We start from the raw sequence: 20,245 nt of genomic DNA on the forward strand, positions 1-20,245 counted from the left end.
AAGATACTGTCTGTATAAATCGTCTTGTAAGTAAACTACCAGTGCTTTTTCAAAGTTCTCAATGTCTCGTTTTAAATGTCAGGGCCTTCGGTAGTATACCAATGAAGTGTGGAGATACATTGAGCCTCGTAAATGGTGTAAAACAGTGATTTATTTGCATGGCTAGCCCGATGCCGAAGCACCACCATTGAACAAGCTGTTGGTAGCATCGGCTAACTAGCACCAGATTTTGGAGTGCAGGGGACAAGCCGAGATGGGCTATGAGACATACGTTCACACTCGGTATCATGTTTCAACACACTTTAGGTCAATATCACACCGGAATTCTCCTTTAACCATCCAACACAACTACAAATAGGCCTAATTAAATTAATCATAATGTGCATAAACAAAATAAAACATAATTGGAAGAAAAAGAACAAGCCAATGTACACCTAGACTTGTCCTAAGACAACAGTATATAAAGTTGAAACATGAAAACCAAATGTTATAGAATGAATTAAAAGTATAGTGTGTTATAGAATGAATTAAAAGTATAGTGTGTGTTTTAAGATACTTAAATTAGATACTTAAGATACCACATCTCATAATTGCACTTTTTATCTCCAACACCCGGCCCCACCTGCCACCAGTTAGTAGTGTGGAGTGGCTCTGCAATAAATAGTGTTGCTTTATGTAAGTATGCACATTAGTATTTTGTAATACTGTTTTTTGGGGCAATTTAATGTTTCCACTCACTCATTCAATCATTTATTTGTTGGTTTGTTTGAACTGGCTTGGCACCACACTAGATACTTTCCAGATCCTTTGTGTGTCAGTGCCTACTTGCCAATACAATTGAGGTCTTTAGGTCCTCATGCCTTACATGATGGGATGTCTTATAAATGCCACATCCAACCAGAGGCAAGTGGCATAGTATGATATGGTGGCACAACGCGGCGCTTTTATCTCCAGAAAACAGATTCTTGATGGTGATCTGCAAAGTAGTAGCTACTCATTGACATTTCAACGGTTCTTGTGAAAAAGGTTACTTCATGGTGACTAAGAAACAAACTGCTGTTGTTGCCTCATTCTGTGGTCCACAATTAGCTCTTTGGTTTTGTTGACATTCAGCTGGAGACAGTTTGCCTGACACCAGGCAGTCAGCTTCTTCACCTCCTCCAAAAAGGCAGTCTCATTGTTGTTAGAGATGAGGCCCAGGCCAGGACTACTGTATCATCAGCAAATTTAACGATGGTTTCCATTTTTAAGTTTTATTGGTCAACTGCCAGAACAAGGTTCTGTGTGAATTATTTTCGGATGAGTTTGGGCAAAGACCAGGCAGTGGCATCTCAGGTGTTTTGTGGGCTGGGAAGGTCAAACACAACAGGGGGGTTGGTGGGCTTATACATGAGCGTGCAGGTGGAGGAGTTGATAAAGGTTGTGTAGCCATCTGTCATGATACCATATGCTGGTATGCTGGGGTGAAGAGTAAAGGAGAAGGAGATAAAGACATAGATACAACGATTGAGTCACTGTACAATGTCATTTTTGGTACAGAGATAATTTAAATACCCTTATGCGGTGGGTGCTTGCATTTCTTTAGGAGTCCGCTGTCTTGGTTTGTATAGAAATTAATATCAAGTGACACGTGTAAAAGGGTGAAAATAGGGTAACTTTCCAATATCTGTACTTGTACTCTGCACAATGACAATAAAGTTTAATCTAATCTAATCTAATCTAATCTAATCTAATCAGTGCTATCTTCATGCAGAGGGGCACCAGCTGCTCACCCTCATGGATGTGGCCGAAAGCATGCAGCTTGGGACGAACTCTCTTCTGCACTGTGTTGAGAAGGTCCACGCAGCCTACCCTCTCCTTAGCCATGTGGATAGAGTCCCCAAAGCCTTAGGACATAATCAGGTCATAGAAATTAGCACTGTATTCAACATATAATTTTGGTCTAAAATTGACATAACATAAAAAGCATGGAAAATCCTTTAGGACAGTCGGACAAAAAAAAGAAGGATGCCAATTTTTATACAAATGTGTCTTAAGGCTTGATTTAGAAATCTAGCCTTAAATCTAGCCACTGATGGAGCCAAGCTTTGGAAGGGAGGCTGTTCCAGAGCTTGGGTGCTCTGACTGCAACAGATCAGTCACTACTAGTTGATAGTCTCCATTCTGGGACAGCAAAAAGGCCCAGGTTGGAGGATCTGAGTGGTCTAGACTGGCTGTCAATCATAGAGTGCCCGCGTTATGTATAGCTCTGGGCACGCTGATGGTTGGCAGCCTGGCGAGAGGGGGGCGGAACACCAGACACGGGTAACTGTGTGTTCATGCCTGTTCATTGTGTTTTGCTAATAAACAAGTTAACTGAACTCTGGCATGTGGTGAGACGTTACAATATAATTACAAGACCACCTTTTCCAGAATTTTGGAGATAAAAAGGCAATTTAGACATAAGATGAACGTTTTTTAGAATGGAAGGATCAAGGTCAGGTTTCTTTAGGAGGGTAGTATTAAGCAATATTGAGAAAATTACCCAGGGGTGGGCCATGTGTCATGAGGATGTCGATGTCTTTGGGGATCTGGTTCCACTTGTCCAGCAGAGCCTGACCACGAGGTAAGTTAAAGCCCCAGTTGCAAAACCAGGGGGTCCTACGAGAAAAACAATGGAGGAGAGGTATAGCTATATAGTGTAATTACTACAGCTACTCCACAGACTGTTGTATAAGTATATATACTCTTTTAATCCCCTGAGGGAAATCTGGTCTCTGCATTTATTCCAATCCGTGAATTAGTGAAACACACACAGCATACAGTGAGGTGAAGCACACACTAACCCGGAGCAGTGAGCTGCCTGCTACAGCGATGCTCGGGGAGCAGTGAGGGGTTAGGTGCCTTGCTCAAGGGCACTTCAGCCGTGGATGTGGGCATGGGAAAGCGGTGCTCAACCACTTCCCCTGCCCACATTTTTCCTACTGGTCAGGGATGGAACCGGCAGCCCTTCGGTTACAAGCCCGAAGCCCTAACCAGTAGGTCACGGCTGCCGTAACAACTTTTGAACAAGCCTACAGATGGGCATGTACTTATTAGTGGAGTTGCTGGAGAACCAGTTGCACAACTGCAGAATGATCCTGTTTAAAAAGCATTGCACATGTGTTGCTATACGTTAACTGGTTCAGCTAAAGTTGAAATATGATTACTTGTGTGCTTTTACCTTCTGGCAAAGCCAGAGTTTGAGCTACTCACCAAGGTGTACCATATATCCTGAATCCCTTGACAGTGATTTCTGAGTCTTGGAGGTAAATACAGTTTGTGAGCAGGGACTCCACATTTTCACAGTCCTCAAGCTTCAACTTTGTTAAGCGTACATCATTCTGCATGGTCATCTTCATCATAAAGTCCTTATCAAAGGTCAGCTCATGGTTCCCAGCGATGACGACCTTGGTCTCATAAGGTAAACTACCTGCAGGCCATTTGGAATAAAAATGGAAGAGTATTTCAAATTGATTTTGAATGTGTCGTGAATTGCTCCTAAACAGTATGGGGTGTTCATAAACGAAAGCAATGATGATTGACATGATGTCGTCTTTAAGAGACTTTCAAAATAGCCTCATCTGGAGTACTCCTACGTGTAATGTGAACACTGTTTACACAACATTAATGGTTGGTTAAATAACCTAAACAGCAGAATAACCTAGGCTGCAGGTTAAAACATTTCAAAGCAACTTTGCAAATGCAAGTCTGGGAATCGTTGACACAAAATTACTGAATAATAATAATAACCACAGACCAATATCTACTATGGGCATCAGAGCACCCCACAGCACACAAGCTATCAGTGGTCCGCACCCTATATGACCGTACCAAGGTCATCACTGACAACCATGACAGAGAGGAGGAGGAGAACCACATAAAACAGGCACTCAAAGCTTGCAACTACCCAAACTGGGCCATCAACAAAGGCAAGAGAGAGGTCCAGAGAAATAACAAGGAGGAGAAAAAGAAAAAAGGTTCTAGGCCTGAGAACCTAGGCATGGTCACCCTCCCATACGTCAGGGGTGTCACAGAACGCGTACAGCGAGCGATGAGGAAACACCACATCATCACACCAGTGAAGCCACACATCAAGCTTCGCCAAATCCTAGTACACCCTAAGGATCAGATTCCCCCTGAGAAAAAGTGTGACGCCGGAGCACCCCAGGGGACAAGGCCATCCCACCACATCAGGTGGGATGGAAAACTCCATATAACACAGCTCAGACGACGTCACACCAACATCACGTGACACCTCTGATGAAGGCTGCAGAGGCAAGGTAGCTGAAACTTGTCAGGTACACAATTTTACCTTATTGGCTTGTACAGAGAAACAGTAAGAGTTAATAATAATAAAACAAAATAAAGACATAAAAAAAATAGACTCTGATTATTATTATAATTATTATTTTATTCAGTATTTTTCTTAATGATTCCAGGGACACTGAAAGACTGGGCTGCACAAAATTTGGTGGGCATGTAGCCCCACAAGGATGACACGGAACCATTGATATTCGTTTTTTTCTCCGTAGTCCACCCACCGAGTTTTTTTCTGAATATCCAAACCGTGAATTTTGTTTTAATATGAATATTAACATATATGAATATAAATATGATATTTAATTTGATGCTGTTTCACTCATTTAGAAATGATGCACTGTTACTTTAAGTCAGCTCCACAACAATTGCAAGCCAGCTGGAACCTGCCGCTCTCTCTCCCTCTCGAGCACACTCAGATGCGTTCCCAATAAATGGAGTAGCATAACGTTCAAGTTAGATCTGTTGCAATGAAGATTGAGAAGGGACCTAAAAAGTATCATGACATGCTGTTTTGATATTGACATTGTATACGTTCCCTAAAAAGAGTGAAAAGTAGTTTGCAGAAAGCTAACCACAATTGGTCTATCTCAGGAAAAAAATAGCGAGTAGCCTATGATAACATAAATAAATGCTCGGCGGGCCGGATTAAGGTCCGTGGCAGGCCGTAGTTTGCCCACCTCTGGCCTAGGATGACCAAATTATTTTTGGATGTTGATCTCCAGGGGCCATCTCAACTCATCCCATAACCACTCATTGTGGTAGTGTCACCAAGTTAAAAAAAAAAAAAAGTGAGCATTGTAATTGCATGTACCTTTGGAGATTTAGAAAAGTGTCGAACGTGGAGCGTATGAGTGTGGGATCATTATGACACCCTCTGAATGCATGCCAAGTTTTGTGGAATTTCGTTCATGTGGGGCCATACAATAAATTAATTGATGTTTACATAATGTGTTCATAATGTGCATACATTTAGTGACTGTATACCAATCTGCTTTAGATGACAACTGAAATGTACTTACTACATTTCTATAAGCACACACACATACTGTATACACACACACAGGCACGCATGCACACACACACACACACACGCACCCACACACAAACACTCATAAACACACACACTTACACACGCACGCACACACACACACACACAAACACACGCACGCACATAAAGACACACGCACACATATGCAGGCATGCACACACTCACCACACAGGCACGTACACACTCAGACACAAGCACATACATACATAAAGACACACATGCAAGCACGCACACGCACGCACACACGCACATAAACGCATGCACGCATGCATTAGATTCAACTTTATTGTCATTGTGCAGAGTACAAGTACAGAGACAACGAAATGCAGTTTGTGTCTAACCAGAAGTGCAAAAAGCAGAAAAGTGCAATGTGATATACAAAGTATAGACAGGTGGTGCATAAACAGAATAAGAAATATAGTGCAGTGTAGACAGAAGTATACAGTTGTTTTGCAGGAGGTGGTTTAGAGTAGTATAAATTAAATATTGATGGGGGCTAGTTCGTTGGATGTCACCGGGATGCAGAGCTAGAGTTCAGTAGGGTGACAGCCGCAGGAAAGAAGCTTCCTCTGAACCTGCTAGTTCGGGTGCGGAGAGACCTGTAACGCCTCCCAAAGGGGAATTGGGGTGAACAGTCTGTGGTTGGAGTGAGAACAGTCTTTGATGATGCTGCGTGCCTTATGCAAGCAATGCTTGCCCTGGATGGCCTCGATGGAGGGGAGTGAGGAACCGGTGATGCGTTGGGTTTACTCCACCCTCTGCAGTGCTTTCCGGTCATGGGCACAGCAGTTGCCATACCAGACTGTGACACAGTTGGTGAGGATGCTCTTGATGGTGCAGCGGTAGAAGTTCACCAGGATCTGAGGATGGACCTTCTTTAGTCTCCTCAGAAAGAAGAGACGATGGTGAGCCTTTTTGATCTGGGTAGAGGTGTTGAGGGTCCAAGAGAAGTCCTCAGAGATGTGGACACCCAGAAACTTGAAGCTGGTGACACGCTCCACCTCAGTCCCGTTGATAAGAATGGGTGTGTGTGTGCTAGCTTTAGACTTCCTGAAGTCCACAATAAGCTCTTTGGTCTTCTTGGTGTTGAGAGCCAGGTTGTTATCAGTGCACCACCATGTTAGGTGCTGGACTTCCTCCCTGTAGTCCGTCTCATGGTTGTTGCTGATGAGACCAATCACCGTAGTGTCATCTGCAAACTTGACAATGGTGTTAGAGCCATGTACAGGTGTGCAGTCGTGGGTGAAGAGGGAGTAAAGAAGAGGGCTCAGCACACATCCCTTTGGTACGCCAGTGTTCAGGGTGATGGTTGAGGATGTGTGATTATCTAACCTAACAGACTGAGGTCTGTTGGGTATAAAGTCCAGAATCCAGTTACAGAGAGAGGTATTGATGCCCAGTTCACTGAGTTTGGTGACCAGTTTGGAGGGGATGATGGTGTTGAATGCTGAACTAAAGTCAATGAACAACATTCTCACGTAGGTCAAGGTGGGACAGGGCAGAGTGAAGTGCCGTAGAGATGGCATCCTCTGTGCTCCTGTTCTGACGGTAGGCGAATTGGAAGGGGTCCAGTGAGGGTGGTAAGCAGGTCTTGAGGTGGGCCAGGACCAGCCTCTCAAAGCACTTCATGATGATGAGGGTGAGTGCAACTAGACGGAAGTAATTAAGGCTTGTTGCAGTGGAGTGTTTTGGCACCGGCACGATGGAGGTGGTTTTAAAGCACGCGGGAACAGCTGCCTGGGCTAGTGACAGATTAAAACCTCAGTCAGCTGCACTGCACAGGCCCTGAGTACGCTTCCGGGGATACCATCAGGACCAGCATGCATGCACACACACACACAGGCACGCAAGCATGCACAATCACACACATAAACGCACTCACACGCACACACATCAGACACAAACAAATGCACAGGCACATGCACACACACACACACACACACGCATGCACACACTCACACGCACACACAGGCATGCACACACTCAATTACATTCACAAAAGTTGCAAGATTAGGGGATGGAGTAGAAGATTGAGACAAATTGACAAGCGTGATTAATTTTTTCGGTGAGAATGTGCAGGATTGAGCGGCTTTCATATTTTGTACCGCTATGCTGTACATCTTGTTTTGATATACAGTTCGTCATGTGATGAATGAAAAGTCTGCAGCCATGTCAACAGGAAACTGGTTTGCCACTATGTTAGTGTAGAGCCCTTCCCACTGGCAAAGATACAGTAGGTGTGGAGAAGGACGCAGAGCTGTGGGCAGACTGTAAATTTGATTAAATTTGATGTAAGCCATTTATCGTGACGCGAGCCATTTATCACAGCAACAAGTTCTAGTCATGTGTGATGTGAACTACATGAACAATTCAACAGAGAAAAATGGGTTTGATTTTGGACACATTTTGCATCCATAGGGTCCATAACCTTCTTATTATTGTACACCACTTTGGACAAAAGTGTCTGCCAAGAATCATAACCATATAACCATACTGCACAACTTGGCAGCTTTGTAAATTAGTTGGACATTATACTGTCTGCTGTTCCAATGGATACATGTTCATTATTAATCCTTGGCGATTTTAATATTCATTTGGATAACTTATCTTCAGTTGACTTTGTGTCCCTACTTGCCTCATTTAATATCACACACGTCCACAGTCCTCCTACTCACAAGGCTGGTAAGGATCTTGATATAATTCTGCTATGTAACTGTACTACATACAATGTTATGGTTAATCCATTACATGTATTGGATCATTACTTTATTAGATTTTCTGTGCATCTCCTGGATAACCTAGCAGCTCTTCCTCCTACAGTTTTGTTCCAGCATAACCTCAGAAGCCTCTCAAGCGACTATTTTACAACATTAATAACAGCTTTACCTTCTCCGAGCTCATTCTTGTCACTTGAGGTTAATGATGCTACAGAAACTCTTTACAATACACTATCATCCTGTCTGAATGCATGGAATGCATCCATGTCCTCCACAAGACCTACTCGTTCTAATCCCCATCACCCATGGCTGACAAACAATACACGCTCAGTATGAAAGGAACTTAGAGCTGCTGAGAAGAAATGGCGCAAATCCGTAGATGCAAATGAGTCTTTGCTATCATCTTTTTCATCCACTGTTACACTTGCAAAAAATGCATACTATAGAGCAAGATTGAGAGTGCCACTCTATGCAGTCTGGTTTCAAGAGTGGTCATTCTACTGAAACTGCTCTTCTGTCTGTGACTGAAGCATTGAGAGTAGTTAAGTCCTCTGCTCAGTCATTATGCCTTAAGGATATTTCAGTCTGGATGAAAGATCGGCACCTTCACCTTAATCTTTCAAAAACAGAGCTTTTGGTGTATCCAGCTAAAACAGCTATACCGCAACAGATTAACATCCAGCTTGACTCATCTTCACTGACCCCAACTAGATCAGCATGTGACTTGGGCATCATAATTGATGACAGACTTAACTTTTCTGAGTATGTACTGTACATGTAGCCTCAACTGCAAAATCATGTCGGTTTGTCCTTTACAACATTAGGAAGATCAGACCTTATTTCCAACAAGAGTCCACACAGGATCTGCTCTCTGCTATTTTAATTCAAACACGTTGGTAATGTTAATGTCATACAGTCTGTCAAACCAGTGGAAATCGGGTAACAGCACGTGCCCCACTTTAACCCCTGAATAAAACAATAGTTAAATTAACAGTCAACACCTTTAAAAAAGTTGGTAAAACTACATTAAGGAGAATAGCAATAATAAACAATAATGTCAATGCAATCAATAGCCTAATGAAAATAAACGATGGAAATAAAGAAATACTATAATATACTACAATATAATATACAAACCATAACTCATAAGAGGACATGTGTTCTCTTTGGCTGATTGAACATCAGGCGTGCTGCAGAATTCTGAATCAGTTGTAATGATCAAGCAGGCAGGCCAGCTAACTGTGAATTATAATAGTCTAGTTTAGAGATAACCATGGCCTGTACAAGAAGTTGTGTGGATCTTGTGTCAGATAAGGTCTGATCTTCCTAATGTTGTAAAGGACAAACCGACATGTAATATCAATAACAAACAATAAATAATTAAATGGATAGATAGCCTACATAACATAACATTTGTATTAACTAAGAATAAATTACTTTCATTTAAGGCATCCTGTTGTTCTTGTCTTATCTGATATTACATTTGAGTTAAGAGACTGTACCAAGCTATCATATACAGTGCTCTCCACCACAATTATTTTCACAAAAAAAAAACAATCTTCTAGTAGTTTATCTTAGGCTTACAATGGAAACAATGAGAAAAAGCCCAAATCTACATGGAAACTACCTCATCTACCTCACCATAAATATTTTCCACAATTATTGGCATCCATCCATGTAATACTTTGTAAAGCCATGTTTTGCAAATAAAACAGCCCCAGTCCTCTCCTATAATACAGTGCTTGGCTATTTCCAATTTTCTGCTTTTATAAATGGAATCTTGATCAATTTAAATTGCCCTTTTTGACAGTAATTTACAAAAATCCCCTCTTTAATGTCAAAGTGAAAGCAGATTTATACAAAGTAATGTTAATAAATGAAAAATATTTAATGCAAAATAATTGATAAAGATTCCATTTATTATAGCAATAATAGTGAAAATATCCAAAGGGGGTGAATACTTTTTATAGGCACTGTATCTCCTAAAGTTGGAGAATACAGTGCTGGGGATCTGAGATCATTCCTCTTGACAGAATCACTTCAAAGCGAACAAGTGAGAAAAATGAAGCTTTGCAAACTTTTCAGCTGTTGTCTACCGGTCTGAAAGAAGAAGCATAAGAATGAGAGGGTTGACACCAGCAAGACGAAGCAAAGGAAGGAGGCTAAGCGCCTCAAGAAGGAGATGGCAGACAGGAGGAGAAAGGAGGACCTTGAGATGGACATCTCCAAGCTGCAGAGTGTGGAGACTGTGGTAATGTCTCTAAATGAGGTGAAGGATGGACCTGCAGACAGACTTAAATTTGAAAATGCAGTGATCGCTATCCACCATGCTGAGACTGTTCAGCAACCTGTCACAAGTGTGATCAATTTTGAGTCATGTTTAATGTATGGCATTTGTGCTTTCTTTGTGTTTACCTTTTGCCACTTGTGGTTACCATTATGCATCACAATGCAAAATGTGTTTTACTGCATGAGAATGTATTTAGAGTTGTGCAAAAAGAGTCTATGAGATTGACAAATTGTGTTTTTAAACATGTGTTTTATAATTATATGAAAACTGTTTAAGGTTTTGCCAAAAGGGTGATCGATTCAAGAAATGTGTTCAGGCAACTGAGAATTCGGTTCAGAGAATGTGTTCTAGCAATTGTTAAAAACTGTATTATTACTGCTTCACATTACACATTTGATGTCTGAGTATTCATTACATGAAGAGATCTTTATGATCTTATGGGCTTATAAATGGCACATCCAAACGGAGGCTATCAGATAGGCTACAAGTGGCATAGTATAATATTATTGACCAATGCAAATGAATGACACAGCACAACTCTTATGTTGCTTCATGGTGACTAAGAAACTAATGAGTAATGCTGTTGTCTAACTGCTCTTTGCTGGTCATGACAAGCAACACTCTTTCAAAAACACTGCAATGACCAGACCAATCCACCCTAAAGTAGCAGGATCACCAACCATCTTGCTGAAACCTGCAATGGGCCAAGCAGCCAAGATAATAACCCAGTGTTAAAAAAAAACTCAAGCAGACTACAGTTGGCTGATGAAAAACCATAATTATCATCAATGACAATCAGAGTATGATGAGGGGTGTGTGTGTGGGCAGAGAGGAAAAAAGCTGTGTCTGTCAGTGGTGCGTGGGTCTGTTCACAAGCGACCCCATGCCTAGGGTTGCCAACTTCCTCAACCCCAAATGAGGGACACTTCACTTCCAATGCGGGGACCCCCCCCCCCCCCCCTCCAAAAAAGATATAATTATGACCGCCGCTAGCGAAGCGGTGATATAGGGATTGTCAAAGTTTTTTTTTTTTTTTCCCCCGTCATCTACTTCCTGAATTTTTGGTCAACGATACCCAGGACACCGAACCACCGGGGCACATTAAATTTGGTTGGTATGTAGCCCCACTAGACTTTTACGGAAAAATTTTGTTTCGTCCCCAGGGGCCACTCCCCCCCCGTGCTGGGCCCCCCGAACTGCAAAAAAAGCAGTTTTTCCTAAATAACTACCTGAACCGTGGCACTGAGGATGAAGAATCTTTTATGGTATGTTGGTCTCAAGGGTCCACATCAACCTGGCCCATAATCACTCATTTGTGATTTTACACCCCCCTCCCAGTAAAAAATGAAAATGCAATATTATTCTGCTTTAATCGCCCCTATCTTCAGTTAAGATGTTCAGAACTGCACCAAATTTTATGTGTATGATTGACCTGGCATTCTCTGGGGGTATGCCAAGTTTCGTAGAATTTCATCCATGGGGGGGTCTAAAAAAAATTAGGTTATGTGTACATTTAGTGACTGTACACTCATTGGCCTGTAGATAGCGGTGCACACATATACACATGCACACACACACAGGCACCCACATACTATCGGTATTAGAACGGCCGATACATAATTACAAATTCAGTAGGATTAAAAGAAAGCCAAATATTCATCATCATCATCATGGCTGCATTTCCAGTATTGGCGATAAGTAGTCGTTTGCCCACTGGATGGCGCATCGTTGCAGTGAGACGTAATTTTGTTGGAAGTTAAAAGTGGGTTGGAAAAACAATGGACGCTTCCTACAGGACTGTAGTTTACCGCAGAGAACGTCTAATAAGGATAGGACAATGTTCACATGAAATGTAATTCCCATTTCTTCTTGAAGCCGAAATAAATCTGAGGATGTTTATCGGACATGCTTGGTTTTTACTGCAGGTACGTTAATCTTATAATATCAATAAGGACCTAGGTAATGTTACCGTTAGCGTTGGTTGAGTGAATGAGGCCAATTTGATTGATTGCATTTGTAGAAAACTATAAATGCGGTTATACCAAGCAAATTGATAGCAGCACTGTAATTGTATCTTTCGACTGTCATTTGTTGCACGTGCTACAAAAATCATTCTGTGCAATGGAAGATTTACCAACGTTACACCGGTCTGATACAGTTTTGCCTATATGCGTGAGACTGAGACGCCTGTTTATTTTGTTTTAAGTGTGTGCAGGGTGTGAGAGTGGAATCGATGTGCTTTGATTCGTAAAACAGCATTTCGTTTCAGACTACTGTTACTTAATTTGTGCATTAACAATAACGTTTCAGACTACTGTTACTTAATTTGTGCATTGACAATAAAGTATTACATGAACTAAAGATGACTAAAATCTTATGTAGAAGTAGAAACATTCACAAAAAATCCATCCATCCAAAAATGACCTTTGTTTTTGATAGCTGTTGAAAACGGCATGGAACTGACAGAGATGTTTTTGTTTATAAATAAATAAATAAATAAATAAATAACATTATGCTGATACCTTTTGCTTTTCCCAAATACAATGTAGCCTACAGGTGTAAGTGACCTTTCATCAATCCAGTTGCAATGGATGAACTGTGATGAACTGCCCTACTTGTGATTGTTTAGAGATTTTAAAGGTTTTATAACAATGCTACATCTTCTTTGGCTATTCTACAATCTATTCACCTTTTCAGCACCAGTAGGCTACTTTCTGTGTAGCCGCACACACACACTGAGGCATGCCAAACAAGCATACACAAAAGTTTCAAGAGTGGGGGATGGAGTAAAATATGGAGAGAAATTGAAGTGTGATTTATATTTTTGCGGAACAGATGTACAGGACTCAGCGGCGGTCATATTTTGTACCGCTATGCGGTACATCTAGTTATATATATAATTCAGATGGCAATAATGATAAAGTAATTTTGCGATTTGATGCTGATGGTGCACTGTCACTTTAAGAGCATTGTCTACACGGTATTTATATTTTGCCAGCTCCATTCAAATATAGTCTATATCCACAAACTCTAACATTGTTTGTGCCACATTTAGGCCTATAGCACAATATTAACAATGATAAGTATATTAAGTTGGTATAAACAATCTTCATTCCTGTGGAAATAGAAGCATGTAATGATGCTAGCTTGATATTTTCTGTTTGCAATTAAAAGTGAATTATGAACCGATAGCCACCTAGCTATCTGAGTGGAAAGTGCTTCAATTGGCATAGCCTATTCATGTAAATGCTTAGTTTAAAGGAAACGGATTATTGAAGACTGCAAGACTCACCAATTCAATTCCATTACACAAAGGCAAAGACCACTCTTCATATTCGATCACAGTCCAAATCACAGTGCCTGCAGCCTATGACAAAGTGCCCTCACATTTTATAAATGGTCAGTATAGCCTAGTGTGAACCGGATAACTCTGCAATCTCCTCGCGTTGTTTTTGTTGTTCTCATGATTTCTTTTTAAAAGTGTCTTGTATTAAAAAGGTGAAGTCAATTACCAACAATGACAAGCCAGCTGGAAACTTCCAGCCTCTCTCCCTCTCGTTCCCAATTAAAACTACTATATACTTCCTATGTACTGTAGAAGTTTCGTTCCATTCTGGTAATTATTAGTAGGGAACTTCTTAGAAGTAGAGAATTACAGTAGAGCTACACTTCTCCTGTGTGAGACATGGGAATGGAAAAGTACAGGTATGACATGTCTGTTGAGTCGTTTATAGAAGAAATAGGTCTACTTGACCACATTCCTCACATTCCAGTGGCAGAACACCAGACTAGCCATATTAGGCCTACTTCATAACAGTAAAGATGACATTATCATGCAAAACCTTTTAGTTGTCTGTGAAATGATGGCTCAGGAAGCAGAGAAGATGTAAGTCCTTACCTAGCCAGTCATTAAACTTTTTCACCTCGGATGGCAGGCCCAGCTCTGTGAAGTCACCCGTGTGGAGCAAGACGTCACCGTACGGCATCTGGATGTCATCTGTCCTTGAGTGTGTGTCCGAGATGCAAACGAAACGAGTGTGACCTGCAGGCTTGGGGGCATCGTAGGGGGTGGGCTCCACCCTAGTTTTAATCAAATAAAAAAGACCAACAACTTAACGTCCTGACCTACTTCTACATGGCTTTCATCTTCGTCAGCATTAGACCCATGTGGTAGCCTACAGGTCACTTTTGGCTAGTTCAGGTCGGGAGGATTTTTCACCCTCTCAAGCTAATAGTTGTCTAGCCTTGTAATGTTTTCTAACAATTAGCTGTTTACACCTGCTGGCCAACTGTGAATACATTTCGTTTCATTTCTAGGTAAGAGCAGCAGAGTGTATTTGAAACCTATGATTAGTGTGACCAACCCCACAGGTGAAAGAGACACTGTTAACAGAATAATCAACAGCAGTCATAACTGACCTCAATTAGTACACCAATAAGGAGAGTTGTCAGCTCTGGTACAGTTTTCAGTTTTGAGGTCCACATACTAAAGAGTCATCTGATGTCAGACAAAGACTACAGATACTGTACACACACACACACACACACACACACACATGCAGTATGTACAATACCCTCCAGAATTATTGGCAGCTTTGGTAAAGTTGACTGAAAACAGGTATATAAAAAAAACAAAAAAACAATAGCCTTGAAGGGAAGCAAATGTATTCAGAGAAAAAGGAAAATCTCATAAAGAAATAAATATGTTTAACAAAAACAAGTTGCCCACAATTATTGGAAAATCTTTTCTTTAAGTTAATTAGAATGTCTGTGAACTTTCAGAAGTAGTTCATGACTTTCTATTTCACTAAGGCATGACAATAAAGTGACCAAATAATTTTAATTAGATCCCCAAGTCATTTTTCAACATCGGAAAGACAAGAGGATACACTAAATTTAATTAAAAATGAAGTGTGTTGACATTTGTAAGGTTCTAATCAACTGGAAATGTGACAAACATGCTTGGACAAAGACCCATGGTTATCTTGCCTCCACGCACAGTATGGAGGATGATAAGATAGGCAAAAAAATCTTTAAGAACCACTGTTGGAGAGTTATAGGAAAAGGATCATCTTGGTGTCACTATGTCCCCCAAAACATCTTCAAAAGAGACCTCACTGCTATAGATTATTTAGAGGGCATGTCAGGTAAAAGCCTTTCCAGTCATTTAATTACAAAAGTAAATGGCAGGAGTTACTGAATGGAACAGTGGCTTTGTCTGGAAGTGTGGTCTATTGGTAGATTAAATGAAAATTGCGCTTTTTGGCAAGAAGAATGACCATATTGAATTATGGTGGAGGGGCTGTTTTTATTCCTAAAGGCCTTGGGAAACGTATTAAGGTGCATGCTATCATGAACCCCAAGACCTGAACAATTTCAAAGGATCTCTGTCAATCTCTGCCAAGACTCTAAAAGTGGGTCATGATTGGATCATTTATCAGCTCAATGAACCAAAACAAACATCCAGACCAAAACAAAAATGGTTTACTGAACACAAAATCAGGCTTTGGCCATTGCCATCTCAAAAACTGTGGGGTGAGTCAAAGAGGAGAATACACAAGTGTGGACATAGAAATCTGGACGATCTAGGGACGTTGTGTAAAGATAAATGGTCTTAAATCCTTTGCTTTGTATTCTCCAACTTTATGGGCTGTCATAGGAGAATATTACAAGTTGTTTTATTGGCAAATGAGACTTAAGAAGGTATTACAAGCAGGGGTGCCAATAATTGTGAGCGTGTTTTTGTTTAATATATATACTTTTTTTTTCATTTTGAGCAGATCTTCAATGAAACCAGTGACTTATGCCTTGTTTGCAGGGCCGCGTTTGAGCATTGGGCAAAGGGGCTGCTGCCCCGGGCCCCGGCCACTAGGGGGCCCCGGCGCGGGACAGAAAACAAGTGTCTTATCGTCACCTGTCTTTGCCCGTATCAATGCATGCTATCACAGACAACAATGGCTTCGCATGAGACAATTACGAAATATGAAAGCGGATCTCGAAAAAAGAGAGAGCTTCAGCCAGACGTTCTCAGTAAGGCGAGCCAAAGCCATGGCCGTACGCACTGTGCGTATCAGCCAGGCTACTCAACAACGAGAGAGAATTTCCCCTGTGTGCGTGTATTCACACCAAATTGGCCTAGGCTACCATAACTTCTCAACTCTGCACAGTTGCCTATTCCATTAACTGCATGCCAGTAGGCTATTTACAATTCTCTGTAAAGTAAAGTTTGTAACGTTATCAAAATTAACTTTATGCAGAACTATGCATGCGCGCACCTTTTGTTTGAGCAGGAGATACACAGGCATGCTACAGGTGTAGGCTAGCTTGTTGTTTTCTATTACTATCTATGCTGGTTATCAGCACTCGAGACTTATGGATATACCACGTTTTTTAAAACAACGAAAACAGAAAGGATGGAGACAGCAAAGCGAGAGGAGTTATTTCAAATGGGCAAGCCGCAAGCACAAGGTAGGCAAGATTATTGCTTGTCAAAACGTTAGGCTAGCATTACCACTGTTTAAAGCCATACGTGAACGTAGCCTTCGCTAGAACAAAACTAGGTAACTTTAGCCTTTATAGGGCTATACAAAGTTGTCCAAATAAATAGGTCGTTGTTAGGCGTTGTTGTTATAAAGATATTGCATGTGGATGTTATTAGCCTACTACAGTATGTAGGCTACTTTTTAACTGACCAATGCAGGAACCTAACCGGGATAAATATTATCAAAGCGTTGAAAGTTATGTGGGTGTGTACCATCGCATTCATTCCTGCAGGTGCCCTGTGCACTTTTTTCAAAACGAGGATCAAAATAGGGATAAGTCCACGTCTAGGCATACTACCCCTGTCCCTGACAACGTTACCGTTATCGGCTGCGACACCCCCCTTGTTTGTATTTTATGTGATTGGGCTGTGTGTGTGCGCTGAGTGTTTCAATGTATTTGACGTCGTGGCTGGCTAGGGCTGCGTGTTAAAGTGTATTACAGACAGCGTGTTACAATGCATCATGATGTGGCTGTGTGCGTGCGCGCCAAACTCTAGGCTACAATGTTTCATGAGTTCAGAGTTGGGGAGTTGCATATTTTAGTCTGACCTGGGTACCACTGGCAGTTTTCAAGCCTAAGTTGAAGTAATTGATGGTAATATTTCATGGTTGATTTTTTGTGTGCATTGCCCCATGTTTGTAGGCTACTTGTTTTTTGTATGTTGGTACAACTGTATGTTGGTTATACGGTTCCACAATATAAATGCAAATTTCATTTTTACATTATGTCTGTCATAATTTAATTGCCTCTCTCTCTCTCTCTGTCTTATGTATATTGATAATAATAATAATAATAATAATAATAGTAATATATATTGAAAATAAAATGGGGGGGGGGGGCTCGGGGAGGCCTCTGCCCCGGGCCCCAGATGACCTTAACCTGGCCCTGCTTGTTTGACTTGTAAATTTGTTCAGGGTAGAAAGTGCGCTGACACTGTGTGTGAAAGAACTTACAACTTGAGATGTGGCAGCTGGAAGCGGCTCTTGTTGTAGTGGGTGAAAGCTTGCATGGGGTTGGTGCTGTACTTATCCACCAAGACTGCACTGCCCGGGGAGGAGGCCCTCTGACCCATAGCTTGGTTGAATGGGGAATGAGCTGATCAGAGAGGCCAGGCTTCCAGCTCATGCCAGAATACCATCCAGTTTGGCTATCACTCTGCAAAACCACACATGTGTCATAACACTTTACTCAAATGAGTTTGAATGGAGAAGTCTTTATCTTCAAGCAAGACCAATACAAAGAGGTTAGTCTCAACCTTAACATTCATAAATGTATCTATCATTAGACTTATCATTCTGTGTTTTGTTATTATTATTTGCGTGATCACATGCTCAATTTTACTAGACCCAAATGATGATGGTCCTACGTGCAGTTTTCGAGATAAGCTCAAATGGTCACTCATTTCAACCAAGTAATGGCCACAACAGGATTTCACAATTTAGACTTAACTTCACCGACGACAATTTTTCTTTTTACTACACTACTCAAACGGATTTTGCTCAGACCTCCTTGCAAGTGAGAGTCTGTATCCTAGACCCGCACATTTCATTCTACCTGTTTTCACTTTGTAAACACCAGAGTGACACCTCACACTGTAAAATGATTAGCCCTATAAAGTGATTAGGCTTAGCCTACGCTACGCAACTGTGGACATTAAACATGGCCTCTTGCCTGCCTGCTAGATTGGCATGGCTAGGCTACTTGACAAATTATTTCAAACTAATCGGGAGGACACGATAGCCTACCTACCATCCGCTTTCTAATGTTATACCTTGCACTCGCGTTTTCCTCTGGATAGCTGGATACCCTTTTCTGCGATCCGGATATACTGTAGGTTACTGTAGGCTAGCCTATGACGTGAAACAAAGTCTCTGATGAAAGCGCTCTGCCCGATATATCGTGGGGAACAAGATAGTTAGATTGATTCGATTCGATACTTTAACAGGCACTTTCAGCACAGAAAAAAATAATCAATCCCCTCCTTAAAATGTGTATGGTCTCTCCGCGACACAGAACATGGATTTACGGACATCAGGAAGTGGGAGGGAACCAGAGTGTCGGGTTTGGGGTGGAGCATCCCTGCGTATTCTGTATCGTTGCATTAAATATGAATATGTATTTCTGAATTTACCACTTTTGAGATATCTTTAAACTACGTTTTGTCTGAAGGGTGCCCTTCAGATTCATTTTGGTGCCATAGGTCACAAAGTTGCTTGATGTAGGCAGAGGTGGGCACAAATACATCAAAACATTTTGTTACAAATTACAAATACTGGCTCATGAAATGTAACAAAATAAAATACAAAATACTGATGTGAAAAATGTATTTAATAAAAAATACAAGTAATTAGTAATTTGGAAATACAAAAATACCCACACAATAATCATGGTATACTAACAAGGCATAAAATGTATCCCCAAGAAACAAGAAATACTATTTTTGATTGGCTGGCAGGGGGCTATTAATTCTGTACATTGGGGCACCTATGAAGTAGATCTGGTAACATTTTTTATCACCATCCCATATCAATGTAAACAATGATTGAACTGACAAGTAGGCTTTGCAACAGTGGAATCAACTGTAACAAAGCAAACTACCCACCATAATTTTCCGTAACCAATGAAAGTAGTACAACAAATTGAACAGGTCGGCCTCTTTTTAAACTGAACTACATTTCCCTTGTTGTGCTATAAATGCATGCCTACTGGCAACATGGGGGATAAACAGAATAACAACCTATAAGGTGTCCCAATATACGGAATGAATTTACTTGAAAGAGAATTCCACTCCGGGAGGTCTGTCTCCATCTCCTCCATTATTTCTGCATATCAGCACACCTCAGTTGATGTTACTCCTTACATAAATCCTCATGTCAAATCCAAGTTTTAATACTGTCCTGCAGTAAGAATGAACATCAGCTATTAGGTACTCAAGGTCATGGGGTCAAAGGCCGTGGTCCTAATATTCTCCCTCAGTATCTTATCTTTATTATTTTCAAATTTTAGTCTTGTAGCACTTAACACCTGACAATTCAAGCTCTAGTTACTTCTTTCATTTCTTTCAACTTCCTGACATGTTCTAAGGGGTTATAAAGGCCTTTATGTTGTCTACAGGGTGATAAAAATTGACATAAACAAACAAATTGGGTTTACACCCCATGTTATCCTTACAGAAGGGTTATAAAGTTGACCATTTTGGCTCCCACAATTTACTTCTCTTTTCATTTTTTACAGAAGGGTGATAAAGTTGACCATTTTGGCTCCCACAATTGACTTTTATTTTATGAGGGGGTCGTAATAGAGGAA

General features: G+C 41.0%; 1 protein-coding gene across 3 annotated transcripts; it reads right to left on the reverse strand.

Moving 5' to 3' along the window:
- Positions 1 to 131: 131 nt before the first annotated feature.
- LOC143100461 (metallophosphoesterase MPPED2-like) lies at positions 132 to 18,961 on the reverse strand. 3 transcript variants are annotated; one of them, XM_076263683.1, is made up of 7 exons: positions 18,711 to 18,961; positions 17,893 to 18,094; positions 14,295 to 14,476; positions 3,235 to 3,451; positions 2,525 to 2,640; positions 1,773 to 1,886; positions 132 to 1,347 (listed from the first exon to the last, which is right to left on the reverse strand). In XM_076263683.1, the coding sequence occupies exons 2-7, from the start codon at positions 18,009 to 18,011 to the stop codon at positions 1,247 to 1,249; spliced, it is 849 nt and encodes a 282-aa protein (XP_076119798.1). In that variant the 5' UTR covers positions 18,012 to 18,094; positions 18,711 to 18,961; the 3' UTR covers positions 132 to 1,246. The 3 variants fall into 3 exon arrangements, with proteins under 3 accessions (XP_076119798.1, XP_076119780.1, XP_076119788.1); XM_076263665.1 differs by having other exon boundaries at positions 1,241 to 1,450; XM_076263673.1 differs by having other exon boundaries at positions 1,241 to 1,450; positions 18,689 to 18,961.
- Positions 18,962 to 20,245: the final 1,284 nt, after the last annotated feature.

This window comes from Alosa pseudoharengus, unplaced genomic scaffold, assembly GCF_046254945.1.
Source record: "Alosa pseudoharengus isolate Yale_2024_CS ecotype anadromous, Long Island Sound unplaced genomic scaffold, YU_APseudo_1.1 YU_APseudo_1.1_scf_10, whole genome shotgun sequence".
Lineage (NCBI taxonomy): Eukaryota > Metazoa > Chordata > Actinopteri > Clupeiformes > Clupeidae > Alosa > Alosa pseudoharengus.

Coding starts and splice junctions, on each gene's coding strand:
- LOC143100461 (XM_076263665.1), bottom strand. CDS start 18,011: ATGGGTCAGAGGGCCTCCTCCCCGGGCAGTGCAGTCTTGGTGGATAAG. Junction 14,477..17,892: donor CAGCTGCCACATCTCAAGTT/GTAAGTTCTTTC, acceptor GATTAAAACTAG/GGTGGAGCCCACCCCCTACG. Junction 3,452..14,294: donor AAAGTTTAATGACTGGCTAG/GTAAGGACTTAC, acceptor AATGGCCTGCAG/GTAGTTTACCTTATGAGACC.